This window comes from Pantherophis guttatus, chromosome 1, assembly GCF_059756535.1.
Source record: "Pantherophis guttatus breed Tessera chromosome 1, ASM5975653v1, whole genome shotgun sequence".
Lineage (NCBI taxonomy): Eukaryota > Metazoa > Chordata > Lepidosauria > Squamata > Colubridae > Pantherophis > Pantherophis guttatus.
The window spans coordinates 259,416,797-259,438,502 of NC_142063.1; the positions used below are offsets into that span (position 1 = coordinate 259,416,797).

The following is a 21,706-nucleotide window of genomic DNA, read 5'->3' on the forward strand; positions in this document are numbered from 1 at the left end:
CCAGCTGTGCTTCGGAGACCCACCCACCCGTCCCGTTCCTCACGGATCCGCTGGATCCCTCTTTTACATAGCGACTATGATTGGAAGCAGGGATCAATAAGCCGACGAGAGGCTTCCTATTGATAGTCAGGCCAGACAAGGAGCAAACGCGGTTTGTTGGCGGGTCCGGATGTCGGGGATCAGGGTGGAGGGACCTACTCTTGGAGGACTCAGCAGCCAAACTCCCTTTTATCGGAGTGATCCATCCATGCAAGCCGGATGCCTTTTAGCCAGGGGTGAAATCCAAAAATTTTCCCTACCGGTTCTGTGGGCGTGGCTTGGTGGGCTTGGCAGGGGAAGGATATTGCAACATCTCCATTCCCACCCCACTCTGGGGCCTTCCAGAGGTGGTATTTGCCAGTTCTCCGAACTACTCAAAATTTCTGCTACCGGTTCTCCAGAACCTGTCAGAACCTGCTGGATTTCACCCCTGCTTTTAGCTATCTCTCTCTTTTTTTATTGCGCCATAACTAGAAACTAATGCAAAAAGAAAACACCCCTCGCCAACCTAAAAAAAAAAAAAACATGCTTGGGGAGGCATTATTAACTATTCTTATTAGTTGGACAAGTTGATCCAAATTCATTGGGTTGGATGATTTGGGAAATGAACCGTGGTCTCAAACAGCAGAGGCCGGACTCCGTATTGGAACCACATTTTGGCATGGTGTCACTTGTTGCGTTTTTTCCATCCACAACAACCCTCGGGGCGAAAAAAAAATTATCCCGTGGACCCCGATTCTGAGCTGCGTAATGGGCATCTGGAAATGAGTATTTGACCCTGAAACTGGGGGTGGGGGGGTGGGGGAGGCGTGTCTTTTCCCCCCTTCCTTCCAAGCTAACTAGGTTATTTTGCTGCTGCTTGTATCCTGGGAGGAGACTTGAGAATTGCAGCCCGTGGTGCGTCTCCTTCGAAATCCTGGTTAGTTGCTTGAGATGCAAATCCCGCATCTCCGGTCCCCGATACCGAAGCTGTCCATCATCTTCGCCTTTCCTGCTTTAACCGCAAATGTTTTTGTTTCTTATTTCTGCGCTGCGTTTATTGCGGCGCACCAGCTGTCTAGACCGCAACTTTAGACTCGTTTAACCTGAGAATTAAATCTCCTTGGGCAAAAGAACTCTCACGCGCGCTCCGGGAGAAGAGGCACCTCTCGAAGATCGCAGCCGGGAAGCAGCTAAAGTGGAGGAGCCGCAGCGTTTGGGGGAATTACATTTTGGAGACGCGGCAGAAAGGACAGGGGAAAGGGACCGTTCCAAACCAGATTTCTCGGCCCTTCCTTCACTTTCGCTTTACCTTTCCGGAAATTCTCTCTCTCTCTCTCTCTCTCTCTCTCTCTCTCTCTCTCTCTCTCTCTCTCTCTCTCTCTCTCCCTCCCTCCCTCCCTCCCTCCCTCCCTCCCTCCCTCTCTCTCTTATTGTTGTCTCAGGCATTATGTGGATATTTTGAAATCATTTGTCAGACTCCTCCCTCCTCAAAATATAGGCATATTCTTAATTTAACTAACCCATAAAACTGTTAATGTAAAAAAAAAAAAAACTTTGTCTTGTTATTGGGACAGTGGTTCCCATCAACTACAGTCCTGGAATCTGTGGTTAGACTGGCTTCTAAGTCTAAGCAAACAAATAAATAAACACCCTCCTGTCCCCAACTACCCATTAAACCATCTCCCTCTCCCTCTCTCTCTCCCTCTCTCTTTCTGTCTCTCATTTTTTCTCTCTCTCTCTCTCACACACACACACCACACCTCCCCCTTCCTCCTCCCTTTTTATTCACGCACAGGCCCACAAAGGCCCTGTATACATAAGTTGACTGATTGACTGATACACACTTAGTGGTTTGGATCAGGACCTTCTCGGTGCGCACCCACCCACCCATCCATCGTTGAGTCTGCAGAAAGGAAGGAGGCGCTGTCGGGAGCGGGTAAAAGTTAGCTATTCCTCCCCTTTGCAGTGGCCAAGGAAGTGAAAGCCATCCCAGCGTATTTATTTGTCTGGTGTTTGTGGCCAGCCTTTCGGAGGGAGCGAGTGTGGAATCACGGGGCAGTTTGTAGATAAACAAAAGGCAAACGATCATTGAAGCATAACCATCAAATTAGCTGCTTCTAAACACGAAGGTGCTGAAATAAACCGCACGGAGAAGAACACCAGTGAGTTTTACCCCCTCACCCTCCATAAACACACAAAGACATGTACATCAATCACGTCCTCGTATGATTCAGTTTTCTCTCTTTTCTCTTTCTGACCGTTTCTTTTCTTTTTTTTCTTTTTGAAAGGAGGAGTGATAGAAGAGATAAAGGAGAAAGAAAAGGATATTTTCTCCAGCGCAACCCACGATCCAAATAAATTGTTTGGTTTCACTTTACTGCAAATGGAAGAGTTTGAAAATCAAAAGGCATCCCCATTTCAACCTTTCCAGTGGAGAGAGGTGGAAGCCAACGTTTCTCTTTCTTGTTGTCAACGTCAGCATTATGCCTTTAATGTTTTTATCCTGGAAAGCTCACTTGAAAAAACCAAGGACCACATTGGTTTCGCCCCCCCCCCTATTACATACTCACGGAGACTTGCCTCTGAAAAAGCCCACCTCTTCGGGTAGAACAGGGCGCTTGAAGGACTGACAAACAAGCAACGAACAGCTGATCGCAGTGCCCTAATCTAATAAACAAATACCCCCCCCTTTCCCCCCCCCTTTTCTTGTAGTTTCAGTAATTCCAGATTGGCCTTGAAAAACCTACAACGGTATTTTGTATATTACCTTAACCAAATACTAAGTTTGCCCCATTTCTTACTTTTCGGGGGTGGGGGGCGACCCTCAAAAATTATCCCAGAATACAAGCTTTTGAAATGAGTTTACACAATTGAGTGTACACCATTTCTAAGGGTTTGGAGTTCCTCGTTTTGCTTTGCTGCATTTCCATGGGCAAACAACAAAAAGCAAGTGGGGTTTCAGAGTAATTCTCCTTAGCAAAAGGTGGAGGTGGGGGTTTTTTTTTGGAGTGTTTGGAGGGGCGGGGGAGTGAAGTTCTCTGCAGAAGGACAGCAGACTTTGGGGGCAGCCGAAGAGGCTGAGGTGCAACATTCGGCTAGGGTTGGTGGCAGGAACCTATCCACTGATTTCCATTCCCGGGATTTTCGTTTTCAATCCTTCCTAATTGAGAGGTGCAAACTTCAACAATTACCAAAACCAACACAGTATTGAAAAGGGTGACTATTCCTGGGGAAAGGGGAAGTGGGTGGGTGGGGGGGAATATTTCATAGAACTTTCTAAAAGCTAAATTTAAATTAGTTTGACCTCGCAGAATGTAGCTTTTTGAGGTTCTTTGTTGTTGGGTTTTTTTTTTACTTGTTTTGGAGAGATTAGTAGTGTAAAGACTAGAAACACTGAAATGGGTTTAAGTATTTAAGTTAATATTACAATACCAATAAAACGATTCGAGATTTACCTTTAGCAAAGACGGCTCCGAATACACTATTTTGTACCCATTGCTTTTTGCCACAGCCTTTTTTTTTTTTTGATTGGACAGCCAGAGATTTATTACCTTCCCTTTGCTCACGGGCGTTTGTTTGGTTTTGTTTTTAAGCAAGCCTGACCATTGTGCAGAGGCGCTGAAGTCATTTTATGGATGTTAGGAATTTAATTCGGGTTTTCAAAAGGAAAGACTTTCAAATAATAATGCATGTGTGTGGGTTAGTTAGTAATTTTATTGCTCATTTCTTAAACCTGAAATTTTCGGGTTCCTGGGTACAGTTGAAAGAATTTGCAAATATATTCCGGGTTTTTTTTTTTTTTTAAAAAAAGAGATTTGATTTTTTTTAAAGATTGAAACATTTGTGCATCTTTTAAAAGATAACATTTAACTGATGCTGCTTTTAAGTAAGCGCCTTTGGAATCCCAACTCTCTTCACCCATATTGAACCCAACCCATAGGTTAGATAATCTAATCTTTCCCAGAAAATATGGGGTTTCCCAGAAAGCCCATATTTTCTCAGAAGCAAGAGAACTTATTTTAGAACACTTGAAACTAGTCCAACCTTTGCAGGTTTAGCCTTCTTTCTCTCCCCCCCCTTGTTTTTCACTGGTTCTCATACCAATCCATATCAACTCGTCCCACCCCTTCCCTCGTCCCACCCCTCCCTACAAGTTATTTCAGGTCAGGGGAAAAAAAATAATAGAGGAGGAGGAAAAGATACTCAAAACTTTTAACACCTGTGTGTCTTTTGCTTTTTTTTTTGTTTGTTTGTTTTAATTTGAAATTTCATCCAGAAACACTGGTTCGGTAATAATAAATATATCGATAGTTCTCAAGAATATATAAAAAATAAAGACACCGTCATTGTCTGTGAGGCCCTAACAAAATAGTTTCAAGCAAGCGCCCAGAAGGAGAAACGGAAATCAAGGACAACCAGAGACTTTCCAATCCGAGCTTGCATGCAGAGGATGAAAAGGAACGGCGGGGGGGTGGGGGGAGATCGGGATGGGGGAAAGTCCGTTTACTCAGGAAAACAGGGGAGCTGCTCGAGGGCACAGATGATGTCCAGGCAGGTGAGATGCCACTGGCCGTCGGTTCTGGCGCGCGGTTTTCTTTTCCGAATGCAGGAAGATGTTTTTTTTTCTCCCTAGTTTTCCATCCACTTTCCTGGTTCCAAGAAAAACTACCGGGCGTAGCACAACAGCGGAGATTCGGGGCAATGAGAGGCATTCTCTAGGAACGAGCGGCCCAGATGAGGGGGAAAATTAAGCGAGTTCAGAGTTTCGACCGATCGCAGCGGGCAGGTAACCAGTTTCGGCCCACAAACCGGTTGCTACGGTCGGCCGAGCCGCAAAAAATCCTTCGTTCAGATCAAACGTTCACAAAAGAGAGGGCTCCAAAACTCCTCGCCGAAAGGGGATACGAGGCATCAGGGGCAACGAAGGAGAATAAAAAGACACCCAAAATTTAACACCTCCTCCCTCCCACCCAAAAAAACCGCTCAGTTAAATGTTTTGCCCGGGAAAGAATATTCGCCCGCTCTTATTTTTCCAAAGCTGTGTCTACACCCGGTCCCCAATTTACTCAGGTCGGCGTGTTTGCTGCCCAGAAACTCTTGGAATCCCGAAATCGATTAAATTGATCGCGAGTGTCAAATCAAAACCACAGAGCCGAGCAGCCCGATTAGGGTTCTCTCCTTTGAAACGGGCGCAACAAACAGGCTGAGCTTTGGCTACTTGCTTGGAATTAAACCTCCCCCCCCCACCCCCGCGTCCTTCCGACGCTGCAACTTGTTGGAGCTCCAATGGGCCGACTACACTCAACCTACGCCGCTTCCTCCGAAGGAAGCCTCTCAACGCTGCTCCGTTGTTGACTGACTCCCGGGAAAGTTTGCAGCGGTTCTTCAAAGCCTTTGCGTGGAAAAGACCTGTGCCCTCCACCCACCCGCCCACCCCACACCCCAACCCGACGTGGGAAAGGAATTCACATCCAGGAGAAGAAGAAAAAAAAACAACTTGGAAAACCTCGGCCCACCCAAATTGATGGAGAAGAGCGCCGCAAAAGCGCCCGCCGCGAGTTTTTACAGCTTGGGAACAAGTTCAAAGTCCGAGAGGCGGAGAAAGCAATTGAGTTTCTCTCCCCCCGCCATTCTTCAACGGGTGGCTTCTCTTGCTTTCCCTTTTCCCTCCGCCTGTGCTGGTCTCAACCCGGTTTGGTTGAACCGACGGGTCGGTAGGCTAACCTCCCTACAGGGAAAAGAAAAGCGAATTTCCCCGGCGCCCTTCTCCCCGCTTCCTCATCCAGTCCAACCGTTACCTTTGCAAAAGTCTTGTCCGGCTCTCCCCCTCTTCCCTTGTAGGCTGGATGCCAGCCCGCGTTGCCGCGAACGGACTTCTGGGGACGAAGCCGACCCGGGAGGAAGGCGGGAAAGCGGGGCGAGAAGAGGGACGGAGGCAATTTGGGGAAAGAGGAGACGACGAGGCATGCACACGAGATCCCCATCCCCTCCCACCCCCCCACCCCCGTGGGACGGAGGATGAGCTGCTCGGACTCCGCTCACCCCTCGCAGTCGGCAAAGGGCCCAGCTGATTTTGGGTGCCGGACCTGCCCAGTTCTTACTTAAGCAAGTCCTTGGCTTCCGTGGAGAGGCGGGCCAGGCCGGCCGTGGGAGTGGGGAGGGCGGCCAGATGCGGAGGCGGGGGCACCTGGCAGATGCTGCAGGGGCAAGGCAGGCCGGCCCAGTGCTGGAAGCCCCCGCCGCCGCCCCCGCCGCCCCCTCCGGTGAGCTGAAGGGCGGGCGGGGCAGGCGGCGTCTTGAGCAAGGAATGGGGCGGCCGGAGCGCGCCGAGGCCGGGCAGGGAAGCGCTGCTGGGAGGCGCCAGGGCGGCGCCCAGGATGGGGTGAACGGCGCCGGCGGCGTGGCCCGGGTGGCCGGCGGCGTGGGCCACAGTCCCGCAGTGGAAAGCCGCGTGGTGGCCGCCGTAAATCTCCCCCACCAGCCTCTTCATCTCTTCCAGCGAGCTGGTGAGCATCAGGATGTAGTTGCGGGCCAGGAGGAGCGTGGCGATCTTGGAGAGCTTCCGCACCGACGGCCCGTGGGCGTAGGGCATCACCTCGCGGAGCCCGTCCATGGCCAGGTTGAGGTCGTGCATGCGCTTCCTCTCCCGCCCGTTGATCTTCAGCCGCAGCTGCTGGAGGTCCTGCTCCGAGAGCTGCTTCTTGATTTTGTACTTGCTGCTCTCGCCCGCCGAGCCCTTGGCGCCGCCCCGGGAAAGGCTCTCGCCCGAGCCCTTCTGGCCCACTTCGTTCTGGGTGGAAGACACCGAATGGTGGTGATGGTGATGGTGGTGGTGGTGGTCCCTCAGGTACATCTCTTCCATGTCCGGAGAGGAAGCTCTGCTGGAGACGGAGCTGGAGTCAGAATTCATGGTCTGGGCTGGGAAGGCGGGAAGGCTGGGGCGGGAGAGGCTTCCCTGCTCGGGGAAGGAGAAGAGGCACCCAAGGCAGCAGCCGCCGCACTGTACTCAACGCCTCTGGCCAGGAAAGAGGAGTCCGAAAAGGGGGCCGGCCGGCCAGGGATGCTGCAGCCCTCCCTCTCCCTCTCCCTCTCCGGGAGACCCGACCGACGGCCGGACGCGCCTGGGCTCGATCTAAGCTAGCCACCGAAAGGCGAGGGGCTTTTATAGGGTTGCCAGCAGTCGGGAGACAAAAGGAGTCCTCCTCTGGCGGAGGGGCTCCTTGCGATGACGCGCCGTTCTTTGGGGCGGTGCTCCTCGGGTTTATCCAGGACCCCCATTCGCGGGCATTGTGGGGGCCGCCCCGGGTCCCCCTCCGCCGCTGCCCCGCGGGACTCGAGGAAGCCCCGCCTTCCCCCCCCCCCGCCCGCCCGAGATTGACAGTGCAGAGCTTCGCCCGCTCTCCTGCTTCCCCGACGCCGCTGGGAGATGCTTTGATGTCCATCCCAAGGGCGAATTGGACCCGTCTGGGTTTCGGAAAGGGAATCCGGGAGGCCGAAGCCTGGGCAGAAAGGCGCCCCCCTCCCCCCCCAAAGGAACGGTGTTCAGCTTCGCCGAGCTCAACCCCGCCAGCTGGATTCGGACAATTCTGCGGATCTGGCCACTGGCCGAAACTGCTGGAGGCTTCCATCTGGCTCGCTTGTCTTCGGCAACTTCGCTTCGGAGAAAACGCCGCTGAGTTGTTAAGAAGACCCGCTTGCTTAGGAGGGACGCGCAAGAGACTTTTGCGCTGGCAAAATTCCCTTCCAAGGCCTTGGGCGTCCCAGAAAAGATCCTGAGAGATTTTGGGGAGTCCGATTCCACCTCCCAAAACCCCAGCTAGATTTGCTGAAAGCTAAAACGGATGCTGCTATCAATGATGCGAGACTGGTCCTTTTTTTCTTTTCTTTCTTTCTTTTTTTTTTGTCTTATGGCCTTTATCTCGCTAAATAGCCTTGAGAATTCTTCGGGATTGAAGCCCTTGTCTCGATTCGCTCCGGTCGGAGTAGCACAAGCGCTTTTCCGTTGAACCGAACGAAGTCGCCTCCGGGGATTCCCAACGCAGGCGGGCTTAAAAAGCAATTATTTGTAGCAGATCAACGGTTTAAATAAAAATAATAATAAAAAAAACAGGATTGCTTGGGTTGGACAAGATTAGAAGGTAGGCCGTTTTTCTTGAATAATTCCTTTTCGCAGAATTTTCTCCCTCCCCCCATCTGTCTCCCATGTTCTACCGCTAAATTTAACCAGCTTTTTCCAAAGCCTCTTTCTACCATATGCTACGCGTGCCCCTCCCTTGTGTTATCGGGAAGCGATAAATAAAGGCGTGAACTGGCCGTTGTGGGAGGAGAGGAGAGGAAAGGACAGCAGCTGCATTTCCCGAAGTTGATTTTTTAAAAAAACGTTTCTGGGTGGGATACTTTTTTAAGTAGCCAGTTTCCTCCCATTCCGTTGGAAATTTTCTAGGTGGGAATTTCTTTGCATCTTTCTTGATCTACGCCCTGCCTTTAAAAATAAATAAATAAATAAATAAAACTCGGTCTCTGAAAAGGAACGGATAATCCCCTCCTTTCTAGTTAGGATGTTAAGCGAAACCTCGACAGTTCCATATTTCAAGCTAGCGCGATCAGTGGATTCCGGCAGAATTACTTCGGCCACGTTCGCGAGCTCACTTACTTTGGAAGTCAGTTCGTTTGAACTCGTGTTAAAATGATGTTTGGGGCGACGCGTCCAGGACTGCGCAGTTCCGTGTGTCGAGGCGCCCACGCCTTCATGACTCAGGAGTGAGACGCTGTTGACCGAGGAACGATTCGTTTTCAACTAAATGTGTTTTCGGATCAGTGAACAAGCGTGAGAAAAACAGTCGGAGAGGAAATGTTTCAGCGTCCTCCCCTCGCTTGTTTCCTAAATGGCCGGTGGCAAAATTGTTTCTTCCATTGGGTGAAATACAAATCAATTCTACAAGAAGGGAGTTCTCTTTGGGCAAGATTATGTATATACAGATGCATGGACGCCTTGCTCAAGTGAAAAAGAAAAAAACTCACTTCGTCAAAGGCGGCAATATTTTACCCCGCTTAGCGATTTCGCCTCTCTTTTGCCTAAAAATTGATACTGCAGTTTCAAAACACAGAGAGTCATCCGGTTCTAAACGCGTTTCCTCGAAAGTTAATCCATTGGTTCTAAGTTGCTTACATCCCAACTCTTGGTCTACTATTGTTATCGGGACGTGCCTACTAAACCCCTTGTTTAACCGCCCGATATTTTGACTTTCCACTAAATAAGATGCAAAGTTGAACTGGGACACTAAAACTCCTTCCGAACAAACTAGGTTACTCTTTCAACTTAGTCCGATGCAGGTTTATTTCAAAATACATCCACTTGGGCACTAAAACTCCTCCCGAATAAACTAGGTTACTCTTTCAACTTAATCCTATGCAGGTTTATTTGAAAATACACCCTCTTGGGCACTAAAACTCCTTCCGAATAAACTAGGTTACTCTTTCAACTTAGTCCCATGCAGGTTTATTTAAAAATACACCCTCTTGGGCACTAAAACTCCTTCCGAATAAACTAGGTTACTCTTTCAACTTAGCCCCATGCAGGTTTATTTGAAAATACAGCCTCTTGGGTGAATTCGAATTAGGTTTAACAAGCTAGGTTAAATCCTAGCTTGTGATAAATCTCACCATCAAGTTAAAACCATAATATATTGGGGGGGGAGGGGAGAGAGAAATCTAATCAAATGCTGTGTTTTTAGCAGGTTCTATGAACACAGTCAATGTCTTTGATGGTACATTTGCTGCCCAAGGAAGATGGGCAGAATTGAAGGTATAGTCATGGGAGTAATGCAGGACTTTAGGCTTTATCATAGCAATGTCCCCAAGCAACCGCTGGGGAGAAGCGAGGCAATCCAGAGAGTAGCGGGGGACGCAGCCTGAGGCTCTGCGCTCAGGTCGTGATCACACAAAACTGCTTAACCAGATCAGTTAAAGAGTTAGCAGGTCTACATTAGGCTCAACTTGCAAGGTGTTAACCCCAAGGAGGTTTTCCCAGATGGTGCACGTAGTGAAAGGCAGGCCATTCAGTTAATTTATCTTGGCTAAACAAATAATTCCCTCAACACTGTAAAACTGTTTACTAAATCTGCACTACTATTAATCTCCTCATCATTCCCACCACCCATCTCCTTCCACTTATGACTGTATGTCTGTAACTTTGTTGCTTGTATCCTTACGATTTACATTGATATTGTTTCCTGATTGCTTATCTGTACCCTATGACTATCATTAAGTTATGATAGTAACTTATGATTCTTGTTGAAGGTATCTTCTTTTTTATGTACACTAAGAGCATATGCACCAAGACAAATTCCTTGTGTTCCAATCACACTTGGCCAATAAAAAATTCTATTCTATTCCACTTTAACTTGGCAATCAGGCTAGAAATGTCTTATGAACGTCAGGATTCTTCATCTGAGTCGGATGGGCCAGGGCCAGTGAAGATGGGGGCTCCGGAGTTGAGCTTTGCTTGATTGAAGGAGGATCTCAGATATTCTTTTTTTAAATTTTAAAATTTGATTTATATGCCGCCCTTCTCCGGAGACTCAGGGCGGCTTACAATGCGTTAAGCAATAGCCTTCATACTTTTGTATATTTATACAAAGTCAGCTTATTGCCCCCACAAACTGGGTCCTCAATTTACCTACCTTAGAAAGGATGGAAGGCTGAGTCAACCTTGAGCCTGGAGAGATTCGAACTTACAGTAATTGCAGACAGCTGGTGTTAATCACAATGCTTTTTAGTCTGCTCAGGTGCCAGGCCTCTTATCTTGCAGATATTTTTAGGAGTGGAAACTTAGCATCCAGCCGGGATATATTTGCTAAGCACCTGCAAAGATCTTTCTCTAGCACTTCTGCCTGGACTTCCTTTCAGCTGCACTCTTATGTCTGGATCCTGGGAACCCCCGAATTTGGGATGAATTGAGGGAAAGAAAAAGCGCAGGAAAGATGCCCCTTAGTGTAGAGCTCAGCACGTTGAATGCACAGGGGCTCCGCTGATTGAACAGACTTGCGCACTGAAACCTTAGATGTCTCCTAGTGGTTGCACGGTTGCTGAAGACAGGAAGAAGGTGCTAATTAATGCCAGTTTCCGAAAACAGGAAAATGCACACAGGCTCACAGCCCAGTCGAACTGGACTTCCGGTCAGCTCCATGCTGCGGGTTTGGTGCCAACAATACGAAGGGGCTTTTGGCCATTGTCTCTAGCCCGCGATCCTATAATTCCCTGGTGGTTCCCCCCCCCCCCCCATTCAGTTTAATCAGGCCAGACTTTGATTAGGTTCTGTGACCACACAACTTCTTAGCAACCCTCCCATTTCCCGGTTGACAACCCAGTTTTGCACTGAGATACCAGTGGAGTTGCCTATTGACAACTGGCAACACAATAAAAACTCGCTTTGGGGAAAAAAAAACAACCAAGGATGGTGGGAATTTTTTATCAGGTTGTAAACAAGATCGGAGAAGTTCGTTCGATTTAGGGAATGAGTAACCCGATCGGCCCGCGAATTGCAAACCAGGACATCAATGCTGGTAGTAGGAGAGAGATGGGAGGGAACCGCGCCTAGATCTTATTCAGGGTTTGCAATTCAGGAGAGTCTTGAAGGGAGGCGGGGAGGGAAGAGCTGGGGCGCTGGTCCTGTCGACGAGGACCGAGCTTGTAAGGGAGGCTTAGAATTCCTAGCGACGGCGATCCTAAGGGTTTGGAAGAAGCTGGCTCTGGAGCGAGTTGGTTCAGTGTCGAGCACGCAGGCCAGAAGGGAACGAGGCTTCTTGGAGGCAATTTCTAGGCTTCTTGAGGTTCTTAAATCCCCCCATCCCTGCTTCCCCTCTCTTTACCTGCAAGGTGTTCAGAAGAGAATACAAACGGGAGGTCTGGAGAGACAGCCCCTAGCCCTGCGTGGTCAGCAGTCTTCTGCCGCGATTTCCTTAAACCGAAAGATTCTTTTCTCCCTTAGTTTGAGCCTGGATAGCTCAGCAGACTAATGCATTGTAATTTAACTCCAGCTGTCTGCAATTAGTAAGTTCGAATCTCGCCAGGCTCAAGGTCGACTCAGCCTTCCATCCTTTCTAAGGTAGGTAAATTGAGGACCCAGATTGTGGGGGCAATAAGCTGACTTTGTATAAAATATACAAAAGTATGAAGTATGCTTAACCCACTGTAAGCCGCCCTGAGTCTCTGGAGAAGGGCGGCATATAAATCAAATTAAAAAAAAATGAAGGGAATGAAGTCAGTCCTTCATTTGGTTCAGGATTTTGACCGCTTGAGGAAGGAAACGGGAGAGGATAATTTACCCAACCCAATGGTTGCCCAACGGATCCATGGCTTTCCTTTCTTTTTTCCCTTCTGGCTAAAGAAACCAGGCCCCTTCTGGCGTCCTGGCTAAAAAAAAAAACAGGCTGGGAGGGGAAGGGGGGACAACGACAGAGGAGAGATAGGTAGCTGTCTCTCCCTCTTCAAGCTAGTTTAGTGGAAGAATCTGACATTAGGCCTTCAGGATGAGCCCCTGAGCTCCGGCTTCAGCCTGAGCAACTTATCAATAAGCCTTGGTAGTACAGTGGTTTAAAGCACCCTGTTATTAACACAGCTGCCTGCAATTACTGCAGGTTCGAATCCTACCAGGCTCAAGGTTGACTCAGCCTTCCATCCTTTCTAAGGTAAGTTAAATGAGGACCCAGTTTGTGGGGGCAATAAGCTGACTTTGTATAAATATACAAAAGTATGAAGGCTATTGCTTAACGCATTGTAAGCCGTCCTGAGTCTCCGGAGAAGGGCGGCATATAAATCAAATTAAAAAAAAAAAAATTCCAGTAAGTCATTGAACAAAGTAGTGAGGTGCACTGATTGTAGCATTGGTGGACTACATTGTAGCAGTTCTGTCTTCCCTTTGTGACATGCGCACATTCTCCTCCCCAGCAAGCCATCCATTTACACAAACAAACAAACAAATCGAAAATGACTTATCAGAATTCAATCTACATTCACAATTTCGGAAGAGATTTACCATGCTAGGTACTGATGAAAATGTTCCCTTTTCCCCTGTTTGCATTCCGAAGCCAAAAAAACCTCCCTATGGTCCCACTGTGAATGAATTAAAAATGGCAGGCTAGAGTGCTGCAATGGGAGCAGGTTGGCTTCGGGGGTTTCAATAGACCCTCTTTGATTGTCCCAGGTTTAGGATCGCATTGTGCAGCACCCATGTCTTCCCCTCTTCCTCTGTTTTTGCACTCTGCTTAATTGTCTTCAAGATTGGCACAGTTATAATTTGCCACTTTTCTCCCAGCACTTGGTTTCCTGAGTTTCTTTCATATCTGTCTCCTCCCTTTTTGTGACACCAACCTTTTTCTGGGTTTCTAAAAAAAAAAAAAAAAGGAAGTTTCGCAGTTTTTATTTGGTAAAAAAAGAGAGGGTGTTTTCCATCACTTTAACAGTATTCTGATGTAATTTTACCTTAAGATGCAGCTATCCAACCATTCCTCATTGAACTATACAGAGATAACAATCCCTGTTGCTTATTTGCCAGTTTCCCTATTTTTATCAATTTCAATTACTTTCTATGGAGGGAAAAGAGTGGTTTCTCAAAAGTTGCTTCATTTTAGATTCTAGGACTAGCTGGTTGCACAATCAGGATGGTTCTTCCCCCCTTCTGTTTAGGCCTATCTCCCTTCTTTATTTCTTATCACTTTAACTTCTTATTACTTTAAAGCCCAAGGTGTCATTTCCCTGGAAGGGAACAAATAAGCTAAAGAAGATAGAATAGAATAGAATAGAATAGAATAGAATAGAATAGAATAGAATAGAATAGAATAGAATAGAATAGAATAGAATAGAATAGAATTTTTTATTGGCCAAGTGTGATTGGACACACAAGGAATTTGTCTTGGTGCATACGCTCTTGGAGTACATAAAAGAAAAGATGCATTCATCAAGAATCATAAGGTACAACACTTAATGATAGTCATAGGGAACAAATAGGCAATCAGGAAACAATATCAATATAAATCCTAAGGATACAAGCAACAAAGTTACAGTCATACAGTCATAAGTAGAAGAAGATAGACAAAATTATCCTGCTGTGTCACCCGGATGAATAGTTGCTGAAGGAAGTGCAGTGAAGCCAGGAGGAAAAAAAAAACCCTCCAATCAGTTAATGTGCTTATAATGCTTGGCATGTTCACAAATTAGGGCATGCCATTTGGCTGTGGCTTGAAACAGAGGCAATAAAGGCAGGTTCAAGATTGACAGTGAGGACAGCAAATTGGATGCTGGCATTGTTTTGTGGCTGGATGGAGAGTGCTTGACTTCAGTAATGGAGAAGGGCCTTTGATTAGAGAGAGGGAGGGAGGAGGAGGGGGAGAGAGAGGGAAGTGAGCAGATGTATATTCTCATTAAAGACACCCAGATTGTAGCTCTGTATTCTGCCAGTCTGAACCTAGGGAGCACCAGGGTTTTCTGTTGTTGTTGGTTTTGTTTTTGTAGAAAAGGACTATCTATATTTCACACCAGAAGATTTATTTATTTATTAGTCCAATTTATATGCCGCCCTTCTCCGTAGACTCAGGGCGGCTTACAATGCATTATAGCAATAGCCTGCATACTTTTTTGTATATACCTGCTTATTAGGGCTTTCGCCCCCCCCACAAGTGGTGTTGTTCTATACAAAGTTGGCTTATTGCCCCTACAATCCGGGTCCTCAATTTACCTACCTCGAAAGGATGGAAGGCTGAGTCAACCTTGAGCCTGGTGAGATTCGAACTTGCACTAATTGCAGGCAGCTGGCAGCTAAGCACTAGCACTTAACAGCACTTTAGTCCGCTGCACCACCGAGGCTCTTTGAGATCCAAAGGAGCAGCTTGAAGTCTGTATATCCCAGGCTCTGGCCATCCTCTGATGGGGCCAGCCTTCCATTCTCCTTGTGGAGAGGGTTGCGGGGAGGCTCACCTGTCTGCCCTCTCTCATCCTCCCAAGGCTGAATGGCCGCTCTGCACCACCGCCTGCTAAATAAGCAACCCTGCTTGAGTGAAAGCTAACTTGGGTTTCCCACCTAAAGGTACTTTACCCAGAAATCGTGGCTACCACACCCCTAAGGGTTAAGCCTAGAATTAGCACTACTGCAGAAATCTCGGGAAAAGGCTTTGTTAATGGGTTTTTGTTTTTGTTTTTTTAAAAAAATATGGTCAGGTTGATCAGAAGGAACCTCTTGGACCCTATCAAATAAATAAATAAATAAATAAATAAATAAATAAATAAATAAATAAATAAATAAATAAATAAATAAATGGCATAGGACCTAGTTATCTTCGAGACCGCCTGCTGCTACCGACAACCTCCCATCGACCCATGCGCTCCCATAGAGAGGGCCTCCTCGGGGTGCCATCAGCCAAACAATGTAGGCTGGTGACCCCCAGGGGGAGGGCCTTCTCTGTGGGGGCACCCACCCTCTGGAACCAGCTGCCCCCTGAGATAAGGAGAATCCAAGACCTCGGTGCCTTCCGCTGTGCCCTTAAAACTTTCTTTTTTCATCAAGCCGGGCTGGCTTAACATATTTTTAAATTTTAAATTTTTAATTGGTTTGTCATTTTAAACTGGGGCCAAATTAATATATATTCTTTTAATTGTTCTTAATGTTTGTATTGTATGTTTTTATCTGGCTGTACACCGCCCTGAGTCCCTTGGGAGAAGGTGAGGTATATAAATTTGAAATAAAATAAAATAAAATAAAAAAATAATAAAGAAAGAAAGAAAGAAAGAAAGAAGGAAGGAAGGAAGGAAGGAAGGAAGGAAGGAAGGAAGGATGGAAGGAAGGAAGGAAGGAAGGAAGGAAGGAAGGAAGGAAGGAAGGAAGGAAGGAAGGAAGGAAGGAAGGAAGGAAGGAAGGTGTTAAGCTGAGGTCAAAATAATTTCCTTAACTCCAAATCAAAAGGAGTGAACTTTAAACCTCTGACCCTCCAGGCGGTAGATCGCTTTGCAGGAGGAGCCCCCCCCCACCCCCCCAAAAAAACTCAACAGATCGCCCGAAAAGAAATCAGCAGGACAGAGTGGGGAGGCAGGGACGCCTCAATCTTTTGGTGCTGCCTTGCTTAAGATCAATTTCTTCATTGCCCTTTCGGGACCAGGAAAGGGTAAGAAACCGAAGGAGTGAAAGGTGAAGCCTTGCTCCGTCAGAAAGACTCTATTGAACTCAATAGGATTGCCCCCCCCTCTCCCTCTCCCCCTCCCCCAGGCTTGCATTGTCGGTCCTCAGACTACGACGGGATAGCAGCCGATCCCAAATGCCCGGGATCTCTCCTCTGCGGCCCCCCCCCCTTTTTTTTTTCCTCCTGCAGAAAGTCAGCAAGTCTTCACACACACACACCCTCCCCGATCGTGGGCTGTTTGGCTTGGGAAGCCTTAGACGCGTTACTTTCCTCCCGCGTTTCCCCGTTTCGCCAGACTATGCGGGACAACCCGGCAATACTGGCGCCTGCTTTGAAAACTAGCTTCGTTCTAGAGTGCAGAATTTAGCAGGCTACGTCTGCTGCCCGCCGGCTGCCTGCAATTTGGCAGTTCCAAATCGCACCAGGCTCAAGGTTGACTCAGCCTTCCACCCTTCCGAGGTGGGTAAAATGAGGGACCCAGATTGTTGTGGGGCGGGGCGGGGGGGCGCAATAGGCTGACTCTGTAAACCGCTTTAGACAGGGCTGCAAAAGCCACTGTGAAGCGGTATATAAGTCTTAAGTGCTACGCTACTGTTACTGCTTTTGTCACGGGTCCCACCTATCGAGCCGTCCGAAAAGCAGAGTTCCGGAGCCCCGGAGAAAGCGCTCCCACCGCAGACCTTCTGCCTTCGAGGGGGCGCTTGGCTCTGCCCTCGCAGCTCGTTCGTGGGCGGTGGGTTTCTCCGTCCAAAGCTTGCCCATAGTAGCGGAGCCTGGGTGTGTCTGTGTGTGTGAGAGAGAGAGAAGGGGGGGAGAGGAGAGAGGGGGGGAGAGAGGGAGAGAGAGAATGAATGAATGAATGAATGAATGAATGAATGAATGAATGAATGAGTGTGTGTGTGAGTGAATGAATGAATATTGGTCCCGATTCGAGTTGAGCGCGAACCAGAACTAACCATGCAGGTCAGTGATGGCGCTGCTCGTGGAGATCGGCGACTGGCCTTGCAGAAGGAGCTCTGGTTTCCAAGGAGGAACCAGATCGGTTTTTCCTCAAGGCTTCGGGGGCCCAGAAAGGGACACCCCACCACCACCACCACCACACAAGCCCTCCCTCCCGCTCGATGTGCAGCCTTCCCCTCTGTTTACCAAGACCGGCGGGCTGGAGGCGTCGGTCTGGATCCTGGGCTTTTTAGGAAGGGAGCGTTTGCAGTAGAGAGCCAGTAGGCGGGATGATGATGATGATCTTCTTCTTCTTCTTCTTCTTCTTCTTCTTCTTCTTCTTCTTCTTCTTCTTCTTCTTCTTCTTCTTCTTCTTCTTCTTCTTCTTCTTCTTCTTCTCCTTCTCCTTCTCCTCCTCCTCCTCCTCCTCCTCCTCCTCCTCTTCTTCTTCTTCTCCTCCCCCTCTTCTTCTTCTTCTTCTTCTTCTTCTTCTTCTTCTTCTTCTTCTTCTTCTTCTTCTTCTTCTTCTTCTTCTTCTTCTTCTTCTTCTCCTCCTCCTCCTCCTCCTCCTCCTCCTCCTTCTCCTCCTCCTCCTCCTCCTCCTCCTCCTCCTCTTCTTCTTCTTCTCCTCCCCCTCTTCTTCTTCTTCTTCTTCTTCTTCTTCTTCTTCTTCTTCTTCTTCTCCTTCTCCTTCTCCTCCTCCTCCTCCTCCTCCTCCTCCTCTTCTTCTTCTTCTCCTCCCCCTCTTCTTCTTCTTCTTCTTCTTCTTCTTCTCCTCCTCCTCCTCCTCCTCCTCCTCCTCCTTCTCCTCCTCCTCCTCCTCCTCCTCCTCCTCTTCTTCTTCTTCTCCTCCCCCTCTTCTTCTTCTTCTTCTTCTTCTTCTTCTTCTTCTTCTTCTCCTTCTCCTTCTCCTTCTCCTCCTCCTCCTCCTCCTCCTCCTCTTCTTCTTCTCCTCCCCCTCTTCTTCTTCTTCTTCTTCTTCTTCTTCTTCTTCTTCTTCTTCTTCTTCTTCTTCTCCTTCTCCTCCTCCTCCTCCTCCTCCTCCTCTTCTTCTTCTTCTCCTCCTCCTCCTCTTCTTCTTCTTCTTCTTCTTCTTCTTCTTCTCCTCCTCCTCCTCCTCCTCCTTCTCCTCCTCCTCCTCCTCCTCCTCTTCTTCTTCTTCTTCTCCTCCTCTTCTTCTTCTACTTCTCCTCCTCCTCCTCTCCTCCTCCTCCTCCTCCTCCCCTTCTTCTTCTTCTTCTTCTTCTTCTTCTTCTTCTTCTTCTTCTTCCTTCTTCCTTCTTCCTTCTTCCTCCTCCTTCCTCCTTCCTCCTTCCTCCCTCCTCTTTCTTCTTCCTTCTTCCTTCTTGTCGGTGGCCTGCCAGCATAAGGCCTACAGGGGGCTGGTACCAACCAAAACTCGCCTCGCAGGGCTTACCCCCTGCAGCAAGCGAGGGAACCTGTGGAGCCCTTCCTGTGACGCCCCTCCCCGCTTACCTGCGGGTAAGATGCGGCTGACATGAGGTGGAAGAGAACTGGGAAGGAAGCTGAACCGACCGCCCTGCTCTCGGCACTAAATCTCGCTGTTGAACCCGGTTTAATCCTAAAACTGGGCTGAGATGCATTTTTAGGTCAGCTGATTTGCGTTTCCCTGTGAGGGAAAAATGGAGGAGAACAGAGTTTTTTCTTTTTACTTTTAGAGAAAATCAGTGGCCGATTCTATGGGACACAAAGAAAGAGGAGGAGATTTTGCAATCAAATGCACTGACTGTAGATTATGTGAACATTGAACAGCAGAAGCACAGAATAATTTAGGCCTTATTAAATGATGCTAAGCATGAAGTTTGATATGATACGGAGTTTTGGATAGAAATGCATAACATGCTGCCCATCCATTGTAGATTTTGTATTCAAACACATACACACACAAAATATATGTATATACATACACACACACTGTACTCCCTCCCTAAATATGTATGTATGTATGTATGTATGTATGTATGTATGTAAGTATGTATATATATGTATATATACACACACACACACACACACACACACACACACACACACACACACACAGTATACTTACATACACAAACACACATATGGAGGGCAGTGCCTAAAGGAAATCATATGGTCCAGGTACAATTAAGCACTTTATTTCTTATTGTGAAATCAGCAAGTGTAACACAAAAATCTCTCTATGAATTTGATTGATATGTGAAATACAACTGGAGGTGTGATCGTGTCTCATAGGTTTCTGTACAAACCTGTATAACTGTAGTGTGAATGAGGAACCATCTACTACTATATGTCTTACTAATGTTTATGCCCTTTGGTCTAGAATGCTAATTCTAATTTTAGTTGGTTTTCTGAATGCCTAAAATATATGAACTCTTAAGGAATAATAAAGCATATTGTCTATATTTTCAAACCATTCAACAATGAGAAGACAAAGGAAATGAAAGGGAAAGGTCACGTTTTAGATGAATTTTCAAAGCTAAAATCATAATATGAAATAGTATCATATACAGTAAATCTATGTACACTTAGAAGTAAAATCCGTGTTCAGTTGGACTTACTCTCAAGAAAATGTACATAGAAGTGAGCAGCCTTAAAATGCAGACATTTTCCTAATGGAATGCTTTTCATTAATATTAGCTGGCTTGGCAACCATTTATAAGACATATGTATGATTTATTAAATCAGTAAATGTTGTTTATGTCAATAACATTTATTGAGCCATGTAATAAAATATGGGACCAAGGCCTAAATTTACAAGTAAGCAATCAATTTCTTAAGCCATGTCATCCACTGTTGCTTTTTGTTCAATATTCAATCATTGTAAACAAGGGTGACTGCAAGATTCTACATGATAATATATTTGATTTACAAATTTTGATAAATACATGGTCATGAAATACCTTCTGTAGATTTCACTGTTTCCTGTAACTATCTTTTAGCTCATAGGCCAATATACACTACTTCTTTTTCCATTTATCAGTGTGGTAGAGTGAAGATTTCTAAAATTAAAAAAAAATCCATTAGAACATAGTATATGTTGTATTTGTGAATTAATTAGCTGATCAGGTAGGCATGTTTACAGTATTTAATACACACTTAGGAAATCAAGTTACTCTAACAAAATGGGAACTTGCCGTTTTCATATCAGGCAATCTAGGAACTCAGTGAAAATGCCCTTTGTAATCATTATAATTCAGTGGAAAATAAACACTGGATTTTACTGGTTTTTAAATAAAATTCCATTGTTCGGATGAGCAGGATCGGATCCAAAAATTCTGGAAACAACAACAAGAGTTAGGAGGCATTATCTGTAACACATAAGCTTGTTCTTTAAAAATCACAACTGGGTTTTTCATTTGCTTTTGGACCTTGATTTTTGGCATTTGTAACAATTTTAGCTTGATGAAAAGCAAAAATTGTGTCTGGTGAAAACGGAAGAGACTCCAGATATTTTCTAAAAGCTTTAAAAGTCAGGTTTCCACAGGACTGAACAGAGTCCCTGAATAACAGAAGTTTCTCAAGTGCTAATTATGAACATATATGGGAAATGTAATTTGGTGGCAGAAGTGGAAGTTTAATGATGCATAAACAACATGGCTGGTTAGGACCACAAGATTCATGACAGGGTTTTAAGAATGAAGCACATGAACTTCTATTGACAGTAATTGCTAATTTGACTTTCGTTACACTCACAGATTATAGTCAGATAGTAAGTCTCTAATGTTAACTCCTGTGTTGTTTTTCAACACATGTGAATATAGGTTACTTTCTGTCATAAAAAGGACACAATTTGAATTAACAGAGTCAGGATAGGACTCTGCTTCTTAATAAATGCAAATAAAAGTTTGTGCTTTCTTATAATATATACTGCTCAAAAAAAAATAAAGGGAACACAAGCAGAAGACATCCGAGATCTGAATGAATGAAATAGCCTTATTAAATATTTTGTTCGTTACATACAGTAGTTTTGTGTTCCCTTTAGTTGTTTGAGCAGTGTATATCTGGGCTGTCAAACTTTAGAGAATCTACACTTCATCTTGCTATCCTGCTTTTTTTCAGATATATAGGATAAAAATTCCTAATGTACCCAAGGTGGTATAAGAAGAGTTAAAACAAAATTGGCTCAAGTTAGGAAAGTAGATGGAAGACTAATAAAGCTATCTTTAGAAGAAAATATTTGAAGCTCAGGGTTACAACAATGTGGGGTTCTTGGTGGTCTCTGAATATGGTGGTTTTCTTGCAGATGTTTTATTACCAAACTAGGTAACATCACTAGTGCACTGATGATGTTACCTAGTTTGGTAATGAAACATCTGCAAGAAAAAAAACCACCAAGCTCAAAGAACCAAAGATCCTATCTTTGTCTTATTTCTCTTCAACTTCCCCCTTATGTGTGATGCAGTATTATGACAGCAGGACTAGGCAGTTGCTTACATTACAGTGCTTGCAAATCTGTATGGAAAAAGCCCGTTCAATTAAAAAGGTGACCATCATTCAAAGGAAGTAGCACTATTTTTAGGTCAAGAATATAAAATAGCTCTACCCACAGTAGCCATTCTCCCTCTCCTGCC

At 46.2% G+C, this 21,706-nt stretch overlaps 1 protein-coding gene across 1 annotated transcript; it reads right to left on the reverse strand.

The window, feature by feature from the left end:
• Positions 1 to 6,036: 6,036 nt before the first annotated feature.
• On the reverse strand, positions 6,037 to 7,126 carry OLIG3 (oligodendrocyte transcription factor 3). The gene has a single exon (XM_034419057.2). It carries the CDS (start codon positions 6,929 to 6,931, stop codon positions 6,119 to 6,121), a length of 813 nt encoding a protein of 270 aa, XP_034274948.1. The 5' UTR covers positions 6,932 to 7,126; the 3' UTR covers positions 6,037 to 6,118.
• Positions 7,127 to 21,706: the final 14,580 nt, after the last annotated feature.

Excerpts from the sequence above, each read along its gene's own strand:
- OLIG3 (XM_034419057.2), bottom strand. The coding sequence starts at position 6,931 with ATGAATTCTGACTCCAGCTCCGTCTCCAGCAGAGCTTCCTCTCCGGAC.